The sequence below is a fragment of the Hyperoodon ampullatus genome (genome assembly GCF_949752795.1).
Source record: "Hyperoodon ampullatus genome assembly, chromosome: 12".
NCBI lineage: Eukaryota > Metazoa > Chordata > Mammalia > Artiodactyla > Ziphiidae > Hyperoodon > Hyperoodon ampullatus.
The window spans coordinates 58,750,060-58,778,035 of NC_136925.1; the positions used below are offsets into that span (position 1 = coordinate 58,750,060).

Sequence of the window (27,976 nt, forward strand, 5' to 3'; positions counted from 1 at the left end):
TCTTTGAGCATGACATCCCTCTGAGCCTCCGGTGGGAGTTTCTTGGCATTGGGCTTGTTGCATTAGGATCTAATCCTCATCCTCTAGGAAAGGAAATCCCCCGAAGACTCCAGCAACATGTAGGTCTGAGTTCCCACAGAGTCGTTTCCAGAAAGCATGCTGCTTGAGTTAAAGGTCAGAGGACTGACTGATAGGCAATGTGGTCAGCTAATTCATCTTCAAATTGGAGAGGCATCTGTCACATTTGAATACCAAATCCAGCAATTGTCCATTTCCTAAAAAAATGCTTTTCACCTATATTTATTATAGGCACCCTTTATATAAAGGCACTTAACAAACTGATTGACTTTGTCAACTCAGATGAAGAAAAGGGGGAAATTTATAATTTTCCCCCAAATTGTTTAATTAAATCAGTTTACTGATTTTTCAGGTCAACAGTTATTTTGAATGTCTATGCGCTAGGCACTCTGCTAGACCTAGAGTATACAGAGATGAGTCAATAAATCCACGCCTCCCTGGAGCTCACAGTCCAGTTAAAGACAGACAGATAAACAAATCTCCCAGAGCATGGTCAGGGCTGCAGTAATTGGAAAGACCCAGAGGAGGACAGAGCATCTCCTGGGAGAAGACAGGCAGGTGAGTGGCTTATGGCACAGCCTTTCACAGTGTCACCACAGGATCTTTCTAGAATTTATAAATCCAGTCATGTCGCTTTCATGTTTAAATCCGCAGCAGCTCCACACTGACTGCCCCGAAGGCCACAGCCACCTTTCGGACACTCCCGTGTGCCCCCCTCCTGCCCCCCTCTCTTTACAATCTGACTGCTTAAGTCCTAATCGTGCCCATGTCGCTTATCAACTCTGTGATCCTTGGCAAGTTGCTAACCTCTCTGCAGCTAAGTTTCCTTAAACTGGGTAAATACAATAATCTGTGTCACAGTGTTATTGTGAGGATTAAATGATTTGATAGAAAACTCTTAGAAAAGAGCCTAGCACATAGTAAGTACTATAGAAGGGATGGTTGCTATTCTGTAGAAGTGATGGCTACTACTGTAATCACTGTTATTCTCTCTTTCCCAGACTGGTGTTACTTTCTGTACTTCCCTGGCTCTGCACAAAGCACCATTGCATAGATTTGTTACTGAATTAGATACCAGGCCCCTCTCTTGGGGCGCTAGCTGAACTGAGGCCCCCTGGCAGGATCAGGGAGTTCTTTCCCGCGCTCAGGTTCACGCTGCCAATAATGAAACTGAGTTTGGTGCAAGCAAGACAGGCTTTTATTCAATGGCCAGAGAATGGAGAAGCGGAGCTCATGCTCTAAAGGTACCATCTCCTCTAAGGGAGGGAAGTAAGGGAATCTTAAGGGTCAGGAGGCAGACAGGTCATCAGGACACTAGGAAAGGGGTGGAGATTTCCAGGGGCAGCCTGGGCATGCGCGATCTTCCACACTCCTTTGCACACGGCACCAATTGTGCAAGCAGAGTACAAATCCCCCCGCTGGGCAACGATCTTAGCATGGTGATGAAGCACAGGAAACTCTTGGGCTCCTCCAGGTTTCATCTGCACAGATGCGGTCCTGTGGTCAAGTCAGGGCCAGGTTCTGAGCGGTTGACCACTGTGTATCTCTCAAAGCATGTATCTCTCCCAGTACAGCTGCAAACCATTGGCCCAACACCAGGTACTTTTGAAACAAACACAGAGATAAATCAGGGCAAGTGTCCTTCAGCTCTCAGGGGTTGATATGGAAACACAGAGATAAATCAAGTCAAAGAAAATGGTGACCATTAGCCTACTTTGTCTGCCATCTTGGATCTAGCTGGTTCAGTCTGGTTTTGCCACGGGCCTTTGTGGCATCTTGTTGATAAAACACAGCTAGCCTGTACAGTTAAAAAATAGTTTCTGTACCTATGCATGGGTGCATGGGTGACACATTGTCACTATGTAGTTTAATTCTTAGGTTACTTCTCACTGTCTCATGTCTTTGTCATCAACAAATTCTAGAGTTGTTGCCCTGAGTAGATTATCAACTCAGATTAGGGATTTCACCACAAATTCTTTTTGTTTTAATTTTGTACTTCTCCACAGAATCGAAGTCCAGTGCGTATTGCAGGCGCTCAAACATTTGTTTATTGATTGAAGGGGAAATTCCTTTTTTCTCCCCTCTCTCTTTGTGAAGCCTTTTGTAACCATTCTCTCCTTTTCTTCTCTCCACTGTGCTGGTAGCATGTTAACATTTTTTACATATTTCAACTGTAGCTCTTGTCCAGTTCCATTGTAATCATTCATTTTATTTTATTTTTATTTATTTATTTATTTATTTATTTTTTGCGGTACGCTGGCCTCTCCCGTTGCGGAGCACAGGCTCCGGATGCGCAGGCCCAGCAGCCATGGCTCATGGGCCCAGCTGCTCCGTGGCATGTGGGATCTTCCTGGACCAGGGCATGAACCGAACCCGTGTCCCCTGCATCGGCAGGCGGACTCTCAACCACTGCGCCACCAGGAAAGCCCTGTAATCATTCATTTTAATGTCTACCTGCTTTCTCTGTCGGGGAGGAATTGCTTTCATTTGCATCTCTGGCCTTTAGCAAAGGCCAGTGGATACATATTTGTATGAATACTTGATAAAGAAAGAATAATACTCATTATGTTAACGCCACTGTGTTTAAGGGAATTTGTGAGAAAAAAAATTGAGTGATTTCTTTATATCTGTTTTGGTTCACTAAATGTCCAAGAAATGATTCAGGGACTCTAACTAAACAAGCAGGAAACTCCAAATAAATATTGTTCTAACATAGAGGCAAAACATTCCAACAACTTTACTTTTACTTATATGTCTCCAAGCTTCATGTTTTCTAAGATAAAATATTTTGTCTATAGCTTCTAGGAAAATATCAAAACTTGAAAACTACCTAAAGTGTTATAGAGGTATGAAAGGATGGTGGATTTTGACATTGTTGGATTAAGCTACTTTGAGAAGAAAATTCAAATTGAATTAGATTTCGCAGCTCTGTTAATTGTTGGAGAGAAATTTCCTACTAAAAACTATTCTGATTGGGTGTTGTGTAACAAAGTAGTAGGTAATTTAAATTTCATCTTTTACAGAGGTGAAATGTTTGTTTCTATGGTCATACTTTAGTTTCAGTTTCATGCTATGCATTATCTAAAAGGTAAATCTAAATAACATCTTTTAGTAGCAAAGAGGTGATTAAAAAGATCAGCATGCCTCTTCTGTAGCTTAACAAGAGGGCAAAGATTTTCATATATCATGTATGCTTTAAACTCATGGTTGCAATTTAAATGCTTGCTTACCACTAAATCTTTTCATAGTTTTCTTCAAGATGAGACTTATTTGTAGCAGAACTGTTCACAAGTTTTGTTTTATATTTAGTTAGAACAGTAAGGTTATTGGTAATACATCTTCATGACTGAATTTCTTCAGCAGTGAGGGAATATGTATTGTAAGTCAATAAATTTGAGAATATAAATAACTTCTCTTATCATGATTTTCATTCATTGTCAAAAGGTTAACTCCGATTACTAGTAAAAGTAGTAGAACTTTTTCATCTTCTTACTTCCAGCAAGTACCTTATGCCAATTTCAGGTTTCTACTTTTGGGTTCACCTCCACTCCAAACCATCCCACTTCTGAGAACTCAGACTCTGAAATTCTCTTCAGAGTCCATAACTTCTGTTCTTCTTCCTTCCTCACTCCCTCCCTCATTCCCACTCCTTCATTCGCTCGATCCTTCACTTCTCACAGTTCTCCATCCAAATACCCATGTTCACGTGGTCCTAACCCTCCCTGTTCAGCTGTTGCAGTCACACCTTGACTCTCTTGTTCCCTTTTCTGTTTCCCCTCCCTTCCTATCTCCCCATGCCATGTTATCTTTTTACCCCACTCCCCCACTCCCACTCCTGGAATTCCAGGCCTCTGGGTCTTATTACAAACAATTCATGATCTCAGTTAAGCTGGGCCCCCAGAGCTGGAGGGTCTGTTCACTCTTCCATTATTGATTCCATCTCTGTTGTCCCTACTGATATGCTGCCATCCTTCACGTGGGGTCTCCTAAGCCCCCTTCATCACTTCAGAGCCCCACCTTGGCTTCCTCACTCCCCACAGATGCTTCTTACTTACAGAGAAAGATTGAAGGGCTGCTTCCAACTTCCTATGGCTACCCCTCAGCTTTTTCTGGTTTTTGTATCTTTAAGCCTTCTCATCCACCTATCTCTGAGGCTAATCCCCTGAGAGTATTTTATTGTATCATTAACCTGACTGTTTAAACCAGTTTCTTATAATGAGCTTAGGTTGTTTCTGTTTTTTTTTTTTTTTTCAAATACGAACAGTTCTGAATTAAACATCCTTGGATATATATATTATTATGTTATATACTATATTACTGCCCACTTGTGAGAGTACAGGCAGTGCTAGCTTTGCATGGTTCTCTGACATGTACAATTTCAGTTCCCACAGTTTAATTAAATAACACCAGTCTCCCAAAAACGTGGTTCAAATTTCAGTAACTAAGATTTATTGACTATGAGTAATAGCATAAAGTACAATCTTTGCTACTAGCTTTTTCAGTCCACAAAACACTTTGCAAATAGCAGATGCATATCATGGTCAGTGACCAATGTCACTTCTTTTAAAGTGTATCAGTGATTGGTTACTATGCATCTGTTGGTCAGTTCAGCACAGACAGAAAAACAAATATTTGTGTTGCTTTTTTATCTGCCAATGGTAGACCTACATCACATTTTATAGAAATGAATTATTGAAAGAGGGAATTGGCTGATAAAGTGCAGTTAAAAAAAGAAAAGTGATAATGCTGGAAATGAAATTCAGATCAAATGTAGTTGGGGTTACGGAAGAGATAGCTGACTGTGGGTAGGCAAACACTGCCGCTGTTCAACACACTCTAGATATACAGCCAAAGGAACTTAGTGACAGTGAATTTATTGACATGAGAAGCATGGTTGTGATGAAAAGGATGAAGATGTCCCAGAGGAAGTGACAGTGATACAAAGATTCATATTAATGGAAGTTTTGGAGATGTTTCATGATATTAAAAGTACAAAGGTTAAAACGTTGGAAACTTATCTAAACTTAGAAAGGAATGTGACAATTTGCCAAGGCATATAAAAGATTCTCACTCTGTATTGTGAGAAGTAGATAAAGCAGTGTTCAAACTATTCTTGATAGGTTTATTACAAAGAAATAAAACTTTAATTTTCCATGGTTTAAATTACAGGATACTAAATACAGATTAGTTTTACTGTTTTTTCATTTCCCTATATATTTATAATTGACAGTAAGAGAATTTTTATTGTTTTTGATAGATCCTTTAGAATTACTCTTCCATAAGTTTGTGTTAGTTTACACCACCATTAAAGGCTTAGGAGAATCCATTAGTACTCTTATGACCTTGTTCTATTTGCCATTCTTTACATATTTGTTCAAGCTCTTCTTCTGATGGCTCTCTATTTTCATGGACATATATACATTTAGGTTTTTGATTTCCTAAAAAAAGAACCTGACCTAGACCCTGTTGTATTTTAGACCCACTGTACTTTCACTCTTTTTTCCTTAACCTTCGTTTTCTTTAGAAATGAGTTAGACCTGCTTCCTCCGTTTATTTGCCATTCACTCCCTCTTTAGTTCTGCAGTCCCTTGACAGTAGGCATGCTGAGGACAGAGGTCATGTCTCTTTTACTACTGAGTACCCAGTACCTAAACTACAGATCAGCATACAGTCAACACTCAGTATGTTTTATTTGAGGGAATGAGTTCAGAAAACATAAAAAAGCCTCTACCCACCACCCACCCTGTCCCATTCACCCATCCCTCCTGTCTTTAGTATCTCTTCATCTTGGCTTTTGGGAAATGCCATGCCACCTTTCCACACTGTGTCCATTCCCCTTTTTCATATTCTTGGTTCCAGCCAAAGTAGGCTGCTCATCATTCATCTGCCACGTCCCATATGCCTTCCTTCCTGCAAGCCTTTCCTTAGACTGGCTTTTCTCTGCTCTGCCCCCTCTTCCCTTCCATCAGCTCTGCCTGGCAATATCATGCCATCATTTCCCCTCTTCAGAGTCCAGCCCAGAGGCTTCCTCTATGAAATCTTTTCTGATCTCTTTCTCACTGGCCACCCCAGCCTTTCCTCTTTAAACAGCTATAGAACTCTGCACATAGAGTCTACCAAATATGAGCCATTTGTGCTGTTGCTTTTGCCTTTTCCCAAAAAGTAGAAGCTCCCTGGGGGATCTCTTATTCTTTCCTTCAGTTCATAATATAGTCTTTACACATAGTTGGTGCTCAATGCATATTTTATTGAATTGTCCTGAAATGTGACATTCCAGAGAGCTGCCAAGGGAACTCCATTCCACTGAAAACTATTGAGGACTATTTTGTAGATTATTCTGCTCCTTTTTTTTTTTTTTCTAACTCACAAATAAACTTCTGTCATTGTTCTTGGGAATTATATGGTGTAATCACTTACACCATGTTAACCAAATGATCTAGTTAAAGTCAAATGTCAAAGTGCAGAATAGTGGAGAATGAGAAAGTTGCAAAATGTTAGAGCTGGAAAGATTTTTAGGGATCCAAGGAGTCCAGCCCTTTAATTTTATAAGTGAGTAAATTGATGTCTGGAATGTTGAAGTGACCTGCTCCAAATCTCTACACAACTAGTTTGTGGTAACATTTGGGTCCGGGATGTAGTCATCCAACCCTGTCTGTTGCTCATTCCCACAAGCTGTCACAGTGAATATGAGAATAGTGTTTAGGTTTGTGTAATTAAACTGTTAAAAGAGGCATCTGATATTCTTATATTGCCTTTTATAGATTAACAAGTAGAAAATTGTTAGGTTTTCTTTTCTCCCTACCTTAATTATTATAAGTTTTTGGACTGGATTCATTTACATCAACTGGGAAATTTCTGGCGACATTAACGCAGGAAGGCATAGATTTGTTTGCTAATATTTAAGTAAACTTTTTGTTGAAGTATGACATACATACAGAAAAATACCTGAAGCAAAAATGTGCAGTTTGAATTTTTCCAATGTGCACACATCACGTGACCAGCACCAGATTAGGAAACAGAGCCGCACCAACAAGTTTAGAAGTATTTAAAGAAATAAAAATTTGAAGAAATAAAAGGGCTTTGAAACTACATCATTTTTTTTCTCTCCACAGGTATTGTCAGTCTGTGTGTTAACGACAATCCTTGGTTGTATATTTGGGTTGAAACCAAGCTGTGCCAAAGAAGGTAATTAGTATAGTAATTAGTGGGTGTGTGTGTTTGTGTGTGTGTGTGTGTGTAGGGGTACTAGTCAGCCTTTTTCAGAATGTGATTGAGATAAGCGTTATGTCCTAATCCCTTGAGTACTCCATAGATAGTGCAAATTTGATGCTGGTTTGAGCCTTTTTCTTGAAGCTTTTTTATTATTTTAGCCATATACTATTTTATTTACTTGCAGAACTTCATCCCAAAATGATGAAGAGGGGCTATGACCAAAAAACCAACCAACCAAACAAACAAACAGAAAAACCTCAAAACAACAAAAAATAAAGAACAAAGACACAAACAAGCAGCTGGCTGACAGGTTCTGGTGCTGTGCTCCTGGAGCCTCTCTCCCTGACTTCCTCCAGTGACTCTCAAACACATTTTCTCCCTAAGGAGTTAGCCCTGGAGGTTACTAGGTAACCAGTTAGCATCCCTGGGCAACCAGAAACTTATCCTTACATGCTTGTAAGTCTTTTAAAATTGCAGACATGTCAAAGCAACAGTGATATTTTTAAGCTTCTAGATATATATGTATATATATATATTTTATTGAGTACAGAAATCTAGTCAACACTGACAAGATTACTATGAATAATAAAACTATGAATCACAGTACACTGTAGCAGTCATTATTTTGGCTCTGAGGTAGTTTTTATTTTTTCCCCGTTAAAATCACTGATGGTCTTCCTAGGGAATTTGGTTTTGAAAATTGAACAAATCCTTCTGTTCAACTCTTCTGTAATTGTAATAAGAGTCATTTTAAAAATTTTAGTGATTGTTAAGCTGTCATTTATTGTTGAAATGAATGAAATGTAATTTTATATATTTAGTCGGCAACTATTCAGAGCAAACTGTCAATGTTTAATAAAATTAAAAAGCTATAGACTTTAGTGTTCATCTGTGTAGCCTTTAGACACAAAGCAATTCCCCTTGAATTTAGTTTGGCATGTAAAAATAAAACCGAATGATTGAAAACAGCAATTTTAATCCAAACTCAACATGGAATGCATATTATTTTTTAAATGACTAGGAACATATTAGTGAGCTCCAAGTAATAGCTATTATTATAATAGCTTTTCCCCCTTGGGTCAGGAAAGTTAATATTTTTGACCCTAGAAATTATTATTGTCATTTCATGTCCTTAAAATTGCCTAGTTTCCCGGTGTTAAGTGAGAGTTAAACTCTGTGGCAGTGTCTTCTTGGGTCAGGAGACCATTGCAGTCAAGAGCTAGGATTATTCATTTTTTTCTTTTGGACTTCCATTATTTTATAAGTGGATTTTTTTTCTTACCATCCTGATTTTTTAGTAATCCAATAAAAACCTAGCTTATTCTAGATAACTAGTAAAGAGTTACAATGTAAAATTGTTTTTAATGAAAAGTATTTTCCTTCCATATCTGCCATTTATCCATTTAACAAAAACGTATTAGTACCAGCTATAGTCAAGGCTCTTGCTAGGCACCAGGGATACAGTGTACTGGGTAACATCCAGATGTGGTCTCTGTTCTTAAGAAGTTTGTGCTCTAGGGTGAGACTGGGATATTAACCAAATGATCTAGTTACAAATGGAAGTAAGTGACTGAGATGAAGGGTAAGGTTTTATACAAACTTAAGAAAAGGAAAAAGGACCTAGACTGGGAGTTTGGGAAAGTTTCTCAAAGGGAGCAGGCTGGATCTGAAGGTGCAATGGATGTTTTAGGTGATGGTGGGAGATGGGTCCTGCAGAACATGTTCTGTACAAACACATTACTTCTCCTTTACACCAGACTGAGAATGATGTAAGTCAGGTATTCTCTGTCTTTCTGAACTATTCATAGATTATCACTTTTTAGAGAACTCTGCATAAAATCTTCAGAACAAGCTCTTCTTATTTTTCTTTTCTTTATTATTCAAAAGTATTTAAGTTTTATTACCCCCAGTAGGGTTTATAATATATAAAAGAAAAAAGTCATCTTTTTTTCCTATGGCAAGAGATAAAATTGCAAACTCTATAAGGTTACTGCCTTCTGTTTGTGTCATTTTCTACATGTATTTGTGAAAAGATTCTTGGTTAACTTTATTGCCCACCCCATCTGTGTTTTCCAAAACAATATTTGAACCTGACTATAACTAACTTAGGTGTATTAATTGATGTTTGCTTTGTAATTATATAATGATTAGAAACATCTAACTCCTTCAATATTTTCAGTCAAAAGTTGCAAAGGTCGCTGTTTTGAGAGAACATTTGGGAACTGTCGCTGTGATGTTGCCTGCGTTGACCTTGGAAACTGCTGTCTAGATTACCAGGAGACGTGTATAGAGCCAGGTAAAAATATGCAGGGGAAAAGATGGAGTCATGGGCCTTGGTAAAAGAGCAAAGAAAAGTTCTGCATCTTTTAGGTATGTGATTTACCTAACCCATTTGAGATTTTTAAAAATTTGGCCTTTATATTTTGAGAGAAAAGACATTTACATATTTTGCCTTGTTCAAAGTTTTATGGAGAGCAAAACTGCCTGTTTTTAATGTATGCTGACAGCCTATGTAGTCTAATTTGCATTTCACCTAAGTTCAAAAAGGCTGCTTAAAATATATGAATATTTCTATGGGCTTATTAAAGCAAGAGTTCTTAAGATGTCCACTGAAACTTCAAAGTAAAGCTATCAGACTATGGAAATTTTCTGTTTGATTTGGTCTTCTCTACGTATGACATGGAATACCATTTAAATGAGAGCGAGCCAGGTTTAGATTAAATTTTGAGAACTCTGACAAGGACTGGTGGAAGAAGCCAAGGTGGACATGGGAGTTGTATAATAAGAATTATGTTTGTTTACATTTTAAAATGATGAGATTCTGGCTTTTCAGTGAATGATAATTACTGCCTGCATATTTTCTCTTAGTTCAGATTGACCACTGTGGTGGTAGGTTCTGTGACTGACTCAGGGTTAGAAAATGGTCCATTGTCTCTTCATGGATCATGTTCCAGAGACATTTCTGTATTCACTTTGGACATGTTGAATTTGGACCATGAAACGTATTGTGTTGATATTTGTTTCTAGAACGGATATGGACTTGCAACAAATTCAGGTGTGGTGAGAAAAGGTTGTCCCGAAGCCTCTGCTCCTGTTCGGATGACTGCAAGGACAAGGGCGACTGCTGCATCAACCATGGCTCCGTGTGCCGAGGTCAGGAGGTCATGCTCTCGCCGGGTTCAGATGCAGGCTTACCTCTTCCTAGGTCCTAGCGGGGTTTAGCACAGATGTATTTTTTACATTAGAAGTCATAGTTATTGACCAACCATATTGGCTGAAAAAATATTTTAAAAACATTGTATTAAGGAAATTTTCAAACATATATACCTGAATAGAGAGAATATGTGATGAAGCTTGTGTCACCCAGCTTAATAATTACCATTATCTAACATGGCCAATGTTGTTTTATCTGTAGTCACTCACTCTCCTGCTACAACCCCCTCATGTTATTTTGATATTAGCTGCATAGTTAACGCTGTACTTGTGGAAAGATCACTTTTGCGGGCCTGGCTGACTATATAACAGGTTCCTTTATAGTAAGTGAGGACGATGTCTGCTGTGCATTGAGAGAGTAGATGTGAAGTTAGGGCATAAGATTCTGTGTAAACTGATGTCATTATGATGTCTCGTCTAGGTGTTACAGGGTTCCTTGAAATTCTTTGACAGAACCTGGCTCTGTATGAGAGGAACTAAGACATCAAGGATTTAATACCAGAAGATTTTGTTGGGTGGATAGAAGGAGGGTTGTAAATTTTGGCTGAAAATATTAACAATTTGAAAATGGAAAAGGTGCCTTCAAGTTCTCCCAAATACAGTAGTATGTTTTAGTCTTGCAGTTATACATTCATTTTTTAATTCCTGATATCAGCTAACTTTTATTTTGAAACAGAATAACTCCCTTTATTTGTTTTGTTTCCCTAGAATCACGTCCCATATTATCTACGTATCTGTTAACATATTTTGTTTTTGGAATCTGTCCTAATGTGTCTCACAGGCATCACAATCATTGTTTCTATTGAGTGTGTTTAACTCATTGTACTTCTTGAAAATGTTTTAGGTGAGAAAAGTTGGGCAGAAGAAACATGTGAGAGCATTAATGATGCACAGTGTCCAGCAGGGTAAGATTATATTCTGAGATACTAATTCTTTTTAGGAGTACCATTTTTTTCTCTTTCCAAATAAAAATAATAATTATTCATTGGTTCAGTAAATATTATTTTTAGTTAAGCCTTCTTTTGGCACTGGTGGTATAGAGATGATTATGGCATGACTCCCCACTCTGGAAGCTAGTGGAAAAAAGAGAGGTCATAAATATTTAGTATTCATGAGTGCTGGGTGAAAGTATTTGTGTTTTCCTTCTTAGGAAGGAAGGATCTTTACATTCATTTGAAGTTTTTCAAGTTGAACTTATAGCAAATTACAGCTTCTTTTTATTTTTTTTGTGTGTTTTTGTTCATTTATATATTTTTGGGATAACGTGTCTGTGAGAAGATGTTACATAATTTTTATAATTTTTACTTGTTATTTTTGTATTTAGAGTATTTTTACAATACCTTATGTTTACAAGGTCATCAAAAAAAATTTGTGTGGAATTCAGGTGGAAATTTGGTGACAGTATTAAACATAATTATCTTTGCTCCACTTGAACAAAGATATATGAATTCAAATTCATATAATTTGAATTATTAATCTTCAGAAATATATTTTTCTGTCTTTAAAATAATGATTTTTCCAGACTGTTAAACATTTTAAAGCTGTATTTTAGCTTACTTATGTATATAATTTATTTTTGTTTTTTAAATATGTATTTTTGTTTTCTGTTGGATGGAAGAGTTCTTTTCTGTTTAAAACAACAGTAATAACAGCAGCAATAACTAAACCCAAAAAATTCCAACAGAAGAGACTTTTTTCAAAGAGGACTTCTCATATATCCTAAGATGTCTGTTAAGTCCAAGGTATATTGGAAATTTTACACTTAATGAATTTTGAATCTTCCTTTTCCTTCTAAACATTGACTATTATTTTCCAATTGTAATGTTGACTCTGTTAGTGGAAAATATAAGTCCTCCTTTCTTTACAAGAAGACCATAATTTAGGACATATTTTATTATACGGGAAATTATTATACCCATATATTTACCTGGAGGCCCAGCAAACTGTTTTTATGTTTTCTGTTGATTGAATAGAAATAATTTTATACAGACATGGACCATTGAGACTATATGCAGCTGATTCTGCAGAGTCTCCCAACAGAACTATGGTACAAATACTAGTTAGTGGAAATTATTCACAAATTTCCTCCTTTTTCCATTTGTGTTTGGGTATGAGAGTAAGCTGGGGAGGCAGTACAGTTGGAAAAGACAAGGTAAGGTAAATCTTTGTGCTCAGATTTTTAAGTTACTGAGTAAACTTTCAGTGGAAAGTTTTTTCATGGTTATCTAATGATATACGACTTTCCTACTGTCTATCAGATGTCATTAGAAGCTGCAAAATTTCTGAACCATGCCTATTTTGGTGTAGCCATGGAATGGTTGTCCATAGTTATTCTCTTTTGTTGAGTATATCATTATACATGTTTTTTTTGCTTCCCTCTTTGGATTTCCATACCACACATGTAAATCTGTGTGTGTGTGTGCGTATGTGTACCTTCATTGTTTGTTCATTTCTAGCTTTGGATCGTTTCTTTGTTGTTTATATATTTAAATGTAGTAAATACCTCACCAACTTCTCTGTTAAATATTAATATGTTTTAAATATGGTAAACTTAAAAGCTAAATATTATATATAATTTATGTGATATGAGATACTATCTATTAGGTTCAAGTAGAGACAATATCAGAAAATGCTTTTACAGAAAAAAAATAGTAGAAACAAGAACATAATTTAGAACATGCTGTTTGTTAACATTTATTCTCTTGCAAATTGGGAAAATATTATTACATTTTAGTTGCTTTTGGTCTAGCTTTTGGAATAGCAGGAATCATAAATGATGGTCTCTGTATGGTGGCTCAAAATGGTATGAGTGCTTAATCAGTACTATTTGATGATATATATAATAAAATATAAAAGCATATATATGAATATAGATGCTTACAAAATATTCTTTATGAGGATGTTTGTTGAGCTTGTTAGTTTACCTTAGATTACATACCAGCCTCAGTGGAAAACCTTCACTGGATCTGTGTCTTCTTTCTTCTTCTTTAAACAATTTTTTTTCTTTCTTTCTCATTATCCAGGTTTGAAATGCCTCCTACCCTCTTATTTTCTTTGGATGGTTTCAGGGCAGAATATTTACACACTTGGGGTGGACTTCTTCCTGTTATTAGCAAGCTGAGTGAGTAACTTCAGAGTTTACTATTGGAGTGCCACAGTTTCAGTGAGATAGACTAAGGAGGGAGTCTTTTTTTCAAAAAATACTGGCAGAATCTGTTTTACTAAACTCCTCTATTGCAAAAGAGTTAAACCTAATGATAAGGAACTAGTATTTAATATTGTAATTGTGAGATAATAGTATATAATTCTGAGATAATAGTAGTTATTTTAGGACTTTTATCCCTTGGTGATAGATGTAGATATAAGGATGAGATAAGATATACTTTTTTTTTCTTAGACTTTTGGATTCCTTTTATGGACAAATTATTTATATATTTATCTAATATGTACTACATCTTAAAATAGCATTTCAAAAACTGAAGGTATTTCTGCTATGTTTCTAGTAGTGTAGATATAGAATATTTGTTATTTATCTTATAGTATCGTGTAGCATCCTTCCAACTTCTTTATCTCAATAAAGCCTTAATTGAATGATTATTGTATAAGTTACTAATGCAATAGTAGAATAGTCTTTTCTTAGTATTAATGCCAAAGTTTTAAATCACATTAACCACTAGTAATATGGGCATCACTTGTATCATCATTGTTACTGAAAAAAGAAAAAATTAAATATGGGTATAAAAACTGTAGAACATTGCTTGTTATCAGTGATCAGTATTTAAGTAGCCACAGTGTAATGCTGGACTGAACTAGAAGTAAGTAAATACACTGTTTTAGTGTTCTTCTGGAGTTCTGAAACATTATTTACTAGACTTGAGTATATGAGGTTGGTTTAAACATCAAAGTCACTCTCAGTAAATACATAGGTACGTTTATCGCACTTCTTTTGTGACAAGCCAAAATAATATTTGGAGAACTTTTAAAATTTTCAGTTTTTAATTTCTCCTGGGAAGAAAATAGTTTTTATAAATAATCATTTGACATAAAAATGTCTTTAGCAGAGAGCTTGCATGGGCAAGGAAGGCTCTGTTCTTACCAGCCAGGCTCATGAGCTTTGAGGTTTGAATATGGCCCTTTGTTATCATCAGGAGGAAAGTTTGTTTCCATAGCACCAAATATGAGTTCAGAACCTGAGTTCAGAGTTAAGGAGCTGTAGGTACCTATATATGAAGTTAAAAGGAAATCAATACACAGTTAGACTAAGTCCTCTCTTTGGGTAGTTGGGGAATGTAGCTTGTAATTCTGAACTATTTGGAAGGCAGTGAGATAGATAGACACATGCCAATCTGAGGATTATTTTCAGGCAATGGGGTATTGATATGCTAGAATCATTAGTTATGTATTCCCTCTTCAATGGTAGAGACAGAAGAGGAATGTGTCACTAGGGCTAAATCAGGAACAGTTTGACTTCTGTCCTTTCTTGTACTTGAAGCCAGAAGGTGCTTTTTATCTTTAGAGCAGTGTTGAACTTGTCTAGAGTTAGCTAGATTGGATTTTTGGGGTGGGACACTGTCATCCCAGCTACTGCTTCATTCTTGTTTTAATTTTTCAGATTTAGCTACTAGTGCAGTTTTTTGTTGTTAAAATATAACTACATCCTATAATTTAGTATGTTACCACCAAGTAGTAGCAGACAAAGATCTAGCAAGAATCATTATGGTCCATCTGGAACTTAATGTTATTGATAAGTATGGGATAATTATTTCATTGGCTTAACTATTTTGTTTAATGATTTTCTAAGTAAGAGGAAAAACTAACTCTTAACATTGAATTCGAATCCAAAATGTTGCTTTGTAATTCACCCTGAATTTTTATATGGTTGTAAATCCCTTCTGGGTTCATTTTTTAGTACTATTTAGAAGTCTGTGGTACCAAAGCTAAATGAGGGAAACAGATTGTTAGTTGTATTTAATAACAATATTTAATTTTTTCCCTTGTAGAAACCTGTGGAACATATGCTAAAAACATGAGACCAGTATATCCAACAAAAACTTTCCCCAATCACTACAGCATTGTCACAGTAAGCTCTGCATTTCAACTTTTATATGTTCACAGAAGTGAGATGTAAATGTAACATTTTTCAAGAGAATAAGTAGATTTCAGATCAGAAAAAAATAACTTCTTTTTCATTGTGTAGTTAAGCAAGGAAACCTAGGTTCTGGTCTTAGCTTTTCTACTAACTAGTTGTGACCTTGGGCAGGTCACTTTACCTTCTGGGTCTCCATTTCCCATCTGTGAAAAGAGGTGACTAAAGACTCCAAGAAATGATTCCTTGGTTTCCTTTCAATTTAAGAGTCTCTGATTATTGGGTCCTGTTTTTTCTGATTAGTTTTTATCTTACTTTATTTGAGCCCCAGACTGTCTGCCCTCACATGTTCTCAGCTGTCTTTCCAATCATGTTGATGTACGAGTTCTAAGCAAGCCACTTTGCCTGACTTTAGGTAGGATTACAGCTCTATTTTTGTTTCACTCAAAGTTTGAAGATTTAATTTGAATCCAGAAAAAAAAAGTAGAATTCATTAGGCCTTAGGGTTGAAGCCAGAGAATTAATATTTTAGTTTGTGTTGGTACAAGCTATTCTTGGACCCAACCAAAAAGCAGTTTGTTCTGCAGAAATGTTTCACTGAGCAATGCAAAAGGACAACACAGTACTTTTTTCAAAATTAGGCCGCTTCTTTATATAGAACTTCATCCATATCATTCCTAATTTATTTTCTCTATTACATAAATTAAAACTCAAATACTCCATAAAATCTTGAGCGGTTGGTTGTGTTTTAACAATACCCATTGTTTTGTTCTTCTCTCCTTAAGCTGGGTTAAGCTCCGTGTAGCTTAAGTTGTCTGTTTCTCTTTGATGATTTTGTTCTGTAACTTTAAAAACTTAAAACTTGCATAAAACTTCTATTTTATATATTTTTAGGGACTTTATCCAGAATCCCATGGCCTCATTGACAATAAAATGTATGATCCCCAAAGGAATGCTTACTTTGCACTTAAAAGTGAAGAGAAATTTAATCCTGAGTGGTACAAAGGAGAACCAGTGAGTTGTTTGTTTTATCTATTAAAATTATTTTTATTGTTCTCATCTGTTTCTATCAGAGTAAAATATCAGATTCCCTGGAGCTTTTAATAACTCATTTAATTTACTATGTTTTATGCCATCCTTATGCAAACAGAGATGAATTCAGGTAACTCTAAATATAGCTTGTATCATTATGTAGTTTATTCCAGAGTGGGGTTTGGGTTATGCTGAGCCAGTTTTCTTTTCTGCTTGATTTTACCTTTTTGTCCTAGTAGCGAAGAGCAGTAGTCTGGGGGTAATATTTTGATCTGCACAAAGCTAACTGTTTCTACACGTGTAAACTTTGACTTTGTTTGCATTTGCTAACTTAGAAGATTCTCTCTGATTGTGATTTAGATGTGTTCTCCTTTTGAGTTTTTATAAATTGCCATGACAATTCTATAAGGTCTATTTGGATAGTCTTGATATTCCTCTTGGAAGGAGAAGAGCATTTGCAAGTTATAAATTCAAATTTTAGCTCTGACATTTAAAGCTGTGTGACTTTGGGTAAATTATTCCTTCTGTGCCTCAATTTTCTCATATCTGTACTGTAAATAATACTGTAAATACTGTTAACTACCTCATAGATTTATTGTGATGATTAGTTGAATTAATAATCTAGGATGCTTATAGAATACTATTTAGAACTGTAATTGGCAATAGTAAGTGCTTAATAATTGTTAGTTGCATAAGCAAAAATGTCAATAAGTTAAAGATATGTATATTTAAAAATTTTTCTTTTCTTTTTCCTTTCATGAAGTTTTCTTCTTTTAAGAGGAACCTATTAAGTAAAAGTATGACTATAAAAGTTGCAGGAGTTACCAACTGTTCATATTTTTTAGGTTAATTTAATTTCTGATTATTTAATTTCTCTTTGCTGCTGTTCAAAGTCACATTACATTGTTATTTTGTAGTCTAACTGCTGGAGCTTATTAACGTCAAAAACATTCTAGCATTTGGGAGGAAAGCATTGGTGTTGCGTGAACACGTGGTTTCCTAAGAAATGAATGCTTGCATAATTTCCTAACTTTCCTTCACTGGCTTCCCCAGATTTGGCTTACAGCTAAATATCAAGGCCTGAAGACGGGCACATTTTTTTGGCCAGGATCAGATGTGAAAATTAATGGAATTTTCCCAGACATCTATAAGGTGTATAATGGGTATGTATAGCTGTACTTTTTCTAGGACCTATAACATAAAATTGTTTATTTTCTTATCATAGCCTGAGTTCTCACATTTGAATGATATGTTGTTTGAAAAATGAGACCTGTCAGAATAAGAACTCTGTCTCAAAGTGTTTTAGATGGATGATAGATGGACAGTAAAACTATGATGAGTTTTTTCCTGGAGGTTTTCTAGAAAGCACTGGTAACATGTTAGAGTTTGCATTCCGATCTTTGGGCAGGAATAAGATTGAAGTCCTGGTGAAAGTAGAGGTCCTGCACATTTTTACTCTGAGGAGAAGGAGGTGAAAGTATTAAAGGGACACAGGTAGGAGTGACTCTCTGGTATCTGGAAATATTATTTAAAAGAAGATATTAATGGCACCCTTGGATTTACATTTTCAAATTACTTTGTTAAACGTTCCATTTAACGTGAGAACTGATTGGAGTAACCTTCCTGTGATATTCAAAGTCCATGAGGTACCACGAAAAAAACAGAAGCTTTTTTTCTGGAAAACTCTCTTTGGATCATTTTAGGGAGACTAGCAAAATAATTTTGTCTTTCACTTGGGAAATTGATGTCATAAAATCAATACGATAATGTATTTGAGGGATGAAAGGAAAAGTTCATAAATTCCAAACAAGAAATGCATAATGATTTCCTTTGGTGACCTTATGCTGTTGTTTATTCCTTATGGTTCACACGAGCACCTTGTTATTTGCCACTAATTTCATTCCATAGATGGTTATTGAGATTCTATGTGCCAGGCACTGTCCTAGGCCTGGGGTATTTGAAGAGTAGTGATATATGTTCTCTGGCTTCTCAAGGTCTGTTAGAGACCTTCTCAAGGTACAGCTAAGTGTACTTGAGGTTGGGCAAGCACTCTGTGGAGACGTGTAAGCAAAATCCTGTGCGCACAGGAAGGTGTCGTTAATTCTGCCCAGAAATTGTTGCCTGGAGAACTGTCTGCTCATTAGGTGTCCACTTCCCAATTTTACTAAGAGTCATCAATGAGTGAGTTCTTCATGAGGTCCTCTTTGAAGAGTGTATTGACACATGGGTTATTCATGCTGTAGCAATTGCTATTCTCAGGTCCAGGAGTAAGATCCTCAGCTAGAGTATAGGAAGCAAATCTTTTAAACCCGGCTACAACTTCCATATGTGTAAAATTTAATGTTCGTTTCTTTGTCGGGAAAACAATTTTAAGTTTTCAGATGAAACTCTTACATTGCTTGGAACACATTTGATGCCTTGAATTGTTTTAGTGTCTCTGAATGCAATTTTCAGTGAGACACACATTTATATCTTAAACCCAAACAGTTGTCACAGATTTGTTTTCATTTTGTTTATCTTTCATATTAGTTCAGTACCATTTGAAGAAAGAATTTTAGCTGTTCTTAAGTGGCTGCAGCTTCCTAAAGATGAAAGGTATGTAGACGATTAATTTCTGTCATAAAATACTCCTTTGTTTTATAAAAATGTCAGAATATTTTAAATAGATGATAGGAAAACTTTGCTATTGGCTATGATGTTTTATATCCAAATGAACTCTTTAATGCCCTATTCCAGACACATTTTGAAGAACTCTAAACATGTAAATTATTTCTCAGCAATTTTAGAAATGTTACCCCAGTGTTGTATTAACTTTTATTCACTATCAGTTGTTGAATTATTCTTTCTATTCTGTTTTACAATGTGTTCGTAAAATATTACATTTTGATACTGTTTGATTTAGACCACACTTTTACACTCTGTATTTAGAAGAACCAGATTCTTCAGGTCACTCTTATGGACCAGTCAGCAGTGAAGTAAGTATATTTTTATTAGTGATTACTTCATTAAACCTGATAATATCTAACTGAACCTTGCTTTGAAGCAGGTTTCTAGACCATTCTGTAAGAATCCGTGATTTCTGGAAAGAGTGAGTATTAAGCACATTTTTATTAAACCAAAAGATGCACTTTAATCAAAAAGAGTTGGGAGCATTGTTTTGTTTTACACTATCTACAGTGCTAAATTGAACCAGTGATGAGTTAAATTCTATGTTTTCAATTTCAAATGAGACCTGTCCCACTCCACCCTTTGTACTTTTTCCATCAAAACCTATCTCCAGTAACTTCAGTGTAGTTAACAACCCACATGCCCTTGCTTTGATTCTGTCCTTCAGCTAAGTAGAAATGCTCCTTCTCAGAGGTGGGAGATGTGTGGCCATCAATGCGGCCACGTCATAATTAGACAAATGGAAGTTTCCTGTAGTTCTTATCTTGGTTTGAACAATTGGCCAGATGCTAGTATAATTTTTATTCTTTCACTATTAAGACCCGTGTCTAGGTCAGTTTGGCTACAAGTAAGTCTAAGGATCATTTTGTAATTGATTATCAGATCACATAAGTTTTAAGACCAGTGCTATTTTTTCTATTCACTAAAGATTTCCCAAAGTACCTGCTTTTCTGTTTCATCTTCGTTCAAGGTCGAGCCCATCGCTTTTCAAATCATATTCATCAATTTATAAACTCAGTTAAATGCTAGTATTATTGGCTCATCGAAACCCACTTTATCTTCATACTTAAAAATTCCAATCCACGTTGCTTGGATATCTTTGAGTGAAAGAAAGACCATGTTGAAAGAGCTTGTTTCATAATACAGTGAAATACACAGACTATAGATAAAGGTTAGACTGTTTTGATACAGTACCGAAGACACAGGCAAAACTGCACAAGAATTTGCCTCCGGTGGTTTTGCCTGGAGAGAGGAGGAGAGAAGAGCCTGAGGTAATTTGCCAAAATCATATGCCATTCTGTGTCCTTGTGACATTCATATGCAAAATAATACAATTTGTATGGAAACAATGGGTTGTATTCCTAGAAGTTCTAATTTAAAAAAATTAAGTACATAGAACTATAAGAAGCATTTCGTGAATACTTTTAACTGCATGACATGAGATTGTTTCCATTTCTTAGGTCATCAGAGCTTTGCAGAGGGTTGACAACATGGTTGGCATGCTGATGGATGGTCTAAAAGAGCTGAACTTGCATAGATGTTTGAACCTCATCCTTATCTCAGATCATGGTAACCTGAATTTGCATCATTTTTCCTTCAGGTTAAATGGTGCCCCCAGAAATGTACTTGATTGATTATTGTTTTATTATTTCCTCTGACTTTTGTAGTTAATTCTTTCTTTTAAATGTGATTCCTTGTAGAGAGCCTTTAGAAAATACTACATTAAATATAAATCACAAGTGAAACGTAGAATTCACAGAAACCTAAGAGCCTATTAACCACAATGCACTCACCTCCTGATTTGGGGAGGGCTTACACCAGGAACTTGGAGAGTTAAAACAATTTTTTTAATATTAAATTTTGGTAAATCTACTCTAAAAAATTTAGGTGTAATTTGAATAGATTATTATGTGCTGCTTCTGTTTTCTCTAACATGATAAAGCTGACTTTTAAAAGCAGTATGTATTAATTTTGGCAATATTTTAAGTTAACTTTTACTTACTGTGACCTTTAGAACATGTATGTGTATAGCCTTGGGACTGTAAAAGCGATGTATATACAAGAAAATAAGAAAGAGGTTCTTTTTGTTTGGTTTTTTGTTGTTGTTATTGTTTGCTTCAGAAATAATTACTGAAAACTATTTCTAGAAACAGTCCTAAGAAGCTGTATCCTAAAGAAGCCCCCAGTCCTGGAATGAGGTTGAGAGTTTTATACTCATAGTTAGTATGCTAGGTGATTCTGAGAAAGTAACTACGCTTTCATATTCAGTCTAAAACTGTGATATTCCTCATAACTCACATAAAGATATTGTAATATATAAATAAGAAGAAACACTAATTTTGGATGAAGGAAAGGGAAAAGATTTTTTTTAAGTGACGTGGTAGATATACATGAAATTCTGTGTCTTACCTATTAGATGGTCAGCTGTCATGAGTGCTGACCTCATGTTTATTGATTTAAATTCTGGAAGTGAAAGAAATTCTGTCCTACATGTTAAACGTTTTTTATTAAAGTTGTAACATGTTTGGGGATTTTTTTGTCCTAGGCATGGAACAAGGCAGTTGTAAGAAATATGTGTATCTGAGTAAATATCTGGGGGATATTAAAAATGTTAAAGTTATATATGGACCTGCAGCTCGATTGAGACCCTCTGATGTACCAGATAAATACTATTCATGTAAGTATATCTCTATGCTAATTTTGAATATGATTATATTCACAATACATTCCTCAGAATCATTATGTCTCTAAATTAAAGGGGATCAATTAATTTCCTTTCCATGATTAAATCTCCAGGGCTGATCTTCTGTACCCAAAGGGATTTTATGGAACTACATGTGAGGGCACAAGTCTAACCACTTATCTGTTATTCATGGCTGAGAATATTATTTGATGAACTTGATACAATTTTATGTTACCGCTGTGTCTTTTGCTTGTGTTGGGTTCAAGATTACTTGTACTAGAAAAATAAAAACTTAAGAGAAAAGTTTGGCTACATTTATTCAACTTTAAATAATGTCATTTCATTAAAATAATTTACAGATGTTATAGGATAATATTCCATTATGAGGAGGAATACTGGCAGAGATGATTAATTCTATAAGCAACTAATTTCTGTTCTTAGAAATGACTTTCTTAATCTATTCCAAAAAACAATGAGAATGTGTTTTTTGAACAGAGAAGAAGAAATTTCACATTCTCTCTTGACCCCATGTTGGACTCAAACTAAACTACCAAGAAATTTTAAATATTCATTCTTTTGAAAGTCAAGCCTGTTTCAGAACTGATTGCACCCCTCTTTTTGATTACCATCCTTGGTAATTCGCAAATACTAAGGGCAGTTTTGTTTACGTTTTTGTTACAATTACCTTTGAAATGGAAGGAGAAAAGAGCTTTTCTGGCAGTCATCAGCATTGGATTAGGTTTGGGTATATGCAGTGCTATATGTTTCAGTAGATACTGTTGAATATTCATGAGAAGAAGTAGATTTCCCTGCAGGAAAATAGTTATGCAAATATATTAACATAGTAGCCCAAAGCACAGACTCTAACTTGTACAATAACAAGTTTTAATTAGTGTTTAAAAAATTTATTAAAGTAGTACATGATTGTTATAAAACCTGTTATAAAACTATATAGGCAATGGCAGTCCCCAGAGATGTTTAGGATAGAATGGCTAAGCTTAGCCACACCCTTATCTCAATTAGGCCCCTAAGTTTCTCAATTTAAAGTAAAAGTTACATATCTCTGTATCTACATTCATACATTAAAATATATATACAGTACATATTCTTTTATCTGGATAATTTTCTCAAACTTATGTAAAGTATAGCTAAAAGAATCGTAGAGAGCTAGGCAGTTACTGTTTACAGCACAGAGTACACTAAGTAAGTACACTGTGGGCTTGCTGTGCAAATTCAGTTTCAAAACTCTTCTACCTGCCCTCACTTCTAAATTCCCCTATGTCCTTATTTGGAATTTCTGGAATTATCCTTGAATATCAAAGTATGTAAAAAATAACAGTTTTCCACCCTAAATCCCCCTAATTCACAACTCAGTTCCTCTCTCTAGAGATAAATACTTAGCTTTGGGATGTGTCTTCCCAGGTATTTGCTATGTATATGTAAAACGCATTCATTTTTATTTTTACAAAGTGACATTATACAGGATCTAGATGGGTGGATGGAAGGATGGATAGATATTTGGATGCATGGACAGATAGAGAGACAGATGGATGTATAGGCAGATGGACAGGCAGATGGATGAATGGACACATGTACGAATGACGGATGGATAAACTGATGTTCTATAACTTGCCTTTTCACTTAACAATAGGACATAATTTCACAGGCATGGTGGTTGGGTGGTTCCTAAAGATCTGTCTTATTCCTGTCAATGGCTAATATATAATAATTGAAATCAATGGTCCCCAACCTTTTTGGCACCAGGGACTGGTTTCGTGGAAGACAATTTTTCCACGGATGGGAAGGGGGGATAGTTCAGGCAGTAATGCAAGCAGTGGGGAGTGATGGGGAGCGGCGGGGAGCGGCAGATGAAGCTATGTTCACTAGCCTGCTGCTCACCTCTTGCTGTGTGGCCCAGTTCCTAACAGGCCGCAGACCGGTACTGGTACGTGGCCTGGGGGTTGGGGACCCCTGATTTAAATGATCTGTTTGAAACCAGCTTTGGTATTTAAATATAGGGTTTGAGTCTGACATTATATATTTTTTGTATTATTTTTATTTCTAATGGTAGCATACCATTCAACTATTAATTCTTATCTTTGCCCCCCTTCAGTTAATTATGAAGGCATTGCCAAAAATCTTTCTGTGAGTATCTTTTTTCTGCAATTACTTTGTTATTACTAGTTTTGTATAAAATATATTTAGAAGAAACTTTCAGTATTTGTTCTTGGGATTGTAGAATTTAATCTAATTTTTTGAGTATCTGGGCCAACATTTAAATGCTCTGTAGTTTTTAAAGATCTTTAAGGACATACCCGAATAATGTAGGCTTTCTTTAATTTTAAGAATTTATTTATTGACACTGTTAAATTTATATGACAATATAAGAAATAACTGAAGACAATAGAAGGGAAAACCCTATAGCTGTACTACCAAAAACAGTTAGCATTATGATGTATTTTCTACCAGTCTTTCTTATGCCTATTTTTTAAAATAAGCTTTTGTCCTAGTGCTGATTTATCTATACTACATTTTTTTACTTGATAGAAAATTCTTACAATTAAAACAAAAATCTTGGGCCTCCCTGGTGGCGCAGTGGTTGAGAGTCCGCCTGCCGATGCAGGGGATACGGGTTCGTGCCCCGGTCCAGGAGGATCCCATATGCCGCAGAGCGGCTGGGCCTGTGAGCCATGGCCGCTGGGCCTGCGCATCCGGAGCCTGTGCTCCACAACAGGAGAGGCCACGACAGTGAGAGGCCCGCATACCGCAAAAAAAAAAAAAAAAAAAAAAAAAAAATCTTAAAATTGTTATGAGTGTTTGAAAATATGATCATCAGTAGTAACACAAAGGTAAACTAGTGACTCAATCTAAGCATCCTGGGACTCTTATGTAATAATTATGATTTTTCTAGAAAAATAAGAATATTCAATAGTTGGGAATATTCAACTTGTACTTTATATAGGTAGTAAGAACTCAGTTTATTTGCATCTGTGACTTATTGGGCATACTGATTAAATGTTTGTGAGAAAAAATTCATATGGAGTTAGAAAGCAATTTCAAGGGAAGTTTACACTTAAGAAAATATGGAAATAATGGTTTTTCTTTGCCTTCTACAATTTCAGTGCCAGGAACCAAACCAGCACTTCAAACCTTACCTGAAACATTTCTTACCCAAGCGTTTGCACTTTGCCAAAAGTGACAGGATTGAGCCCTTGACATTCTATTTGGACCCTCAGTGGCAACTTGCATTGTAAGTTCTGACAATCTCCCAGGTAAAGTTAGCTTGATCTTATAGTAATTCAAGGTAACCATTGGGCCCTTTCCAATGATGTCATTATATGAAAACTACAAATATGATTCTCTTCACTCTATCCCAGGGTCTCTCAACCTTGGCCTATTGACATTTTGGATCAGATAATTCTTTGTGGTTGGGGAGTTGTCCTGTCTGTTGTGGGATATTTGAAAACATCCCTGGCTTCTACTCACTAGATGAAAAAAACACCTTTTCTATAGTTGTGACAACCAAAAATATCTGCAGACATTGCCTGAAGTCCCCTGGGGAGGGGAGTCACCTCCAGCTGAGAACCACTGCTCTGTCCCCTCACATCCGTCTTGATTATTTCTTATGCTCACATTTGTGTAACCACCTTCCATTGTATCTCTTCTGCATGTTACAGTTATGCCTAATAATACCTTCAGAGTCTAACAAATAATTGGCAAAACTCTTTATAATAATGAGCCATTACCTTCTTCATTAGAGCTGTTTTTTCATTCTTGTTATACTAGTCCATTAATAAACCTCAGTTTATTGGTGTGTTCAGCAAATTATTTGGATGGTTCGTACTGTTAATATCTCAAAACTTGATCATTAACTCTGTATGGTTGCCAGGAAGCCAGGGATGATAAATACCCCTGTCCAGCAAAACCTAAGCAGGGAACCAGAATTCAGTCAACAGAATTGTACTGTCTCTGCTTTATTAGAGAGCTGTGCTTTCAGTGTTTAGAAAAAGGAATATGAAAGAAGAGGAGGTCCTCACCTTCATGGGAGAACTAATATTAGTGAGCATCTACTGTGTTCTAAGCACTTCTTTAGTACAAACCATTTAATTTTTATAAACCCAGCATGACAAATTGAAACCATGAGAAGATAATTAAATTGCCAAAGTCACAGCTGAGTAAGTAGTATGGTTAGGGTTCAAAACCATGCTAATGGTTTTCTCCTTTATACCATATTGCTTATAATTGATTCGTCTACAAAATGAAAGATAAAGGTGGCTGCTCCTTAATGCTTTTCAAAGACAAGTGGTTTTATTTACTTTTTTTTTGATTTGCTTAACAATAGTTACTTGTTTTTTATCAAAGAATATTAAAAATGTACAAAAATATTAAAGAAAAATATTAAATATTAGAGAATAGTTACTCTTTATTAATGGAAATAATGTCATGATTGTCAGTTTTACTTTATGAATGGACTTTACATTGTTAATTTATATTATGTGAAAATTAGGAATCCTTCAGAAAGGAAATATTGTGGAGGTGGATTTCACGGCTCTGACAATGCATTTTCAAATATGCAAGTGAGTAAACCTATTATATGTAAAAATTATAGTTTATATCTGAAGAAAAAACTGATATATAAAGTTTTAGACTTAAAATCACGGACTGTCATTATATGTCTTGAATGAGAATTAATGAAGCTTATAATTTCATGTAGCTGTTTTACTTTGGACATTAAATAAATTAGTAGAATTTTGTTAAATATTTATATTCATGTTTTATGAATGTGACTTATACCTCATACTAAATTTCTAGTAATTATTTTGTATGTATTTGTGCTTCATTAAGAATGTTGCTCCACAGTAAATGAAAGCCAGTAATTTAATAGGTGAAAAGATATCATAGTTATGTTTTAAATAAAGATAATGCCGGGAATTCCCTGGTGGTCCAGTGGTTAGGACTCTGTGCTCTCACTGTTGAGGTCCTGGGTTCAATCTCTGGTCAGGGAAGTAAAATCCCACAAACTATGCAGCGCAGCCACCCCAAAAATAATAATGCCTTCCATTTACCTAGCACTTTAAAATTTTCAAAATATACTCATAATAATTTTCTGATTTGATCCCTACGGCACTGTGTGTGGTGAGAGTGAGATTTAGATCCCATTTCACAGTTGAAAAAAGATTTCATCATCATTCTGTTCTGATTGTCATGTTAGGAATTATAATACAGTTAAGAAAAATAACCTAGGTGTCCTTAGATTAAAAGTGCAACAGGGGTTAAAATAATATCCTAGAAAGTCCACTGGGAACAGTATTTTTCCACTTACCTTAATATAACCAGTTTATATATGTACAATGGGGAAGATATAAAATACCTTTTTGGTGACCAACTCCATACATAACTGAAATGAGTAGATAAACTGTTTCTTTTCTGGCCAACGTAGGCCCTCTTTATTGGCTACGGACCTGGATTCAAGCATGGCATTGAAGTTGACTCCTTTGAAAATATTGAAGTCTATAACTTAATGTGTGGTAAGTGTGAACAGGCATCTTTTCTCCCTTCTGAACACAGAGCTAGAATAGGATTATCAAAAGTAGGTCACATGTTGGGCACCTTTCTGGAAGTGATGATACAGCAAGACAGATCCTTATATTTCCACCTTTCTTCTTCCTGACCCAGAGTCACTGAAAAAATGTGCAGAACATAATCGTCTGATGACTGACCTGTTCCTTCCACTAGACTGCACAGTGGTGAAATACAACACTCAGAGTAGGCAGGTCTGTACATCCCAAGTGCCCAGTACTTTGCCAGGCCCTGGACTTCATTAAATGACAGTTGAACCAGATCAGGGTGGAAGCCAGAGAAAAGAGTTTGGGGTTGTAGGGCTTCCCTGGTGGCGCAGTGGTTGAGAGTCCGCCTGCCGATGCAGGGGACACTGGTTCGTGCCCCAGTCCGGGAAGATCCCACGTGCCGCGGAGCGGCTGGGCCCGTGAGCCATGGCCACTGAG

The 27,976-nt window shown here is 35.9% G+C and overlaps 1 protein-coding gene across 1 annotated transcript in view; it reads left to right on the forward strand.

Moving 5' to 3' along the window:
* Positions 1-27,976, forward strand: part of ENPP1 (ectonucleotide pyrophosphatase/phosphodiesterase 1) — a gene marked incomplete at both ends in the record, with an annotated part of 64,589 nt that overhangs the window by 25,402 nt on the left and 11,211 nt on the right. The window contains 16 exons of the mRNA XM_079716597.1: positions 7,191-7,263; positions 9,470-9,586; positions 10,318-10,443; positions 11,348-11,408; positions 13,527-13,624; positions 15,504-15,583; positions 16,484-16,603; positions 17,675-17,784; positions 19,151-19,216; positions 19,524-19,596; positions 20,749-20,857; positions 21,834-21,965; positions 24,085-24,116; positions 25,094-25,221; positions 26,479-26,548; positions 27,412-27,499. Of these exons, the coding sequence (XP_079572723.1) occupies positions 7,191-7,263; positions 9,470-9,586; positions 10,318-10,443; positions 11,348-11,408; positions 13,527-13,624; positions 15,504-15,583; positions 16,484-16,603; positions 17,675-17,784; positions 19,151-19,216; positions 19,524-19,596; positions 20,749-20,857; positions 21,834-21,965; positions 24,085-24,116; positions 25,094-25,221; positions 26,479-26,548; positions 27,412-27,499 (1,483 nt within the window). The remainder of the gene's footprint in view (positions 1-7,190; positions 7,264-9,469; positions 9,587-10,317; positions 10,444-11,347; positions 11,409-13,526; positions 13,625-15,503; positions 15,584-16,483; positions 16,604-17,674; positions 17,785-19,150; positions 19,217-19,523; positions 19,597-20,748; positions 20,858-21,833; positions 21,966-24,084; positions 24,117-25,093; positions 25,222-26,478; positions 26,549-27,411; positions 27,500-27,976) is intronic.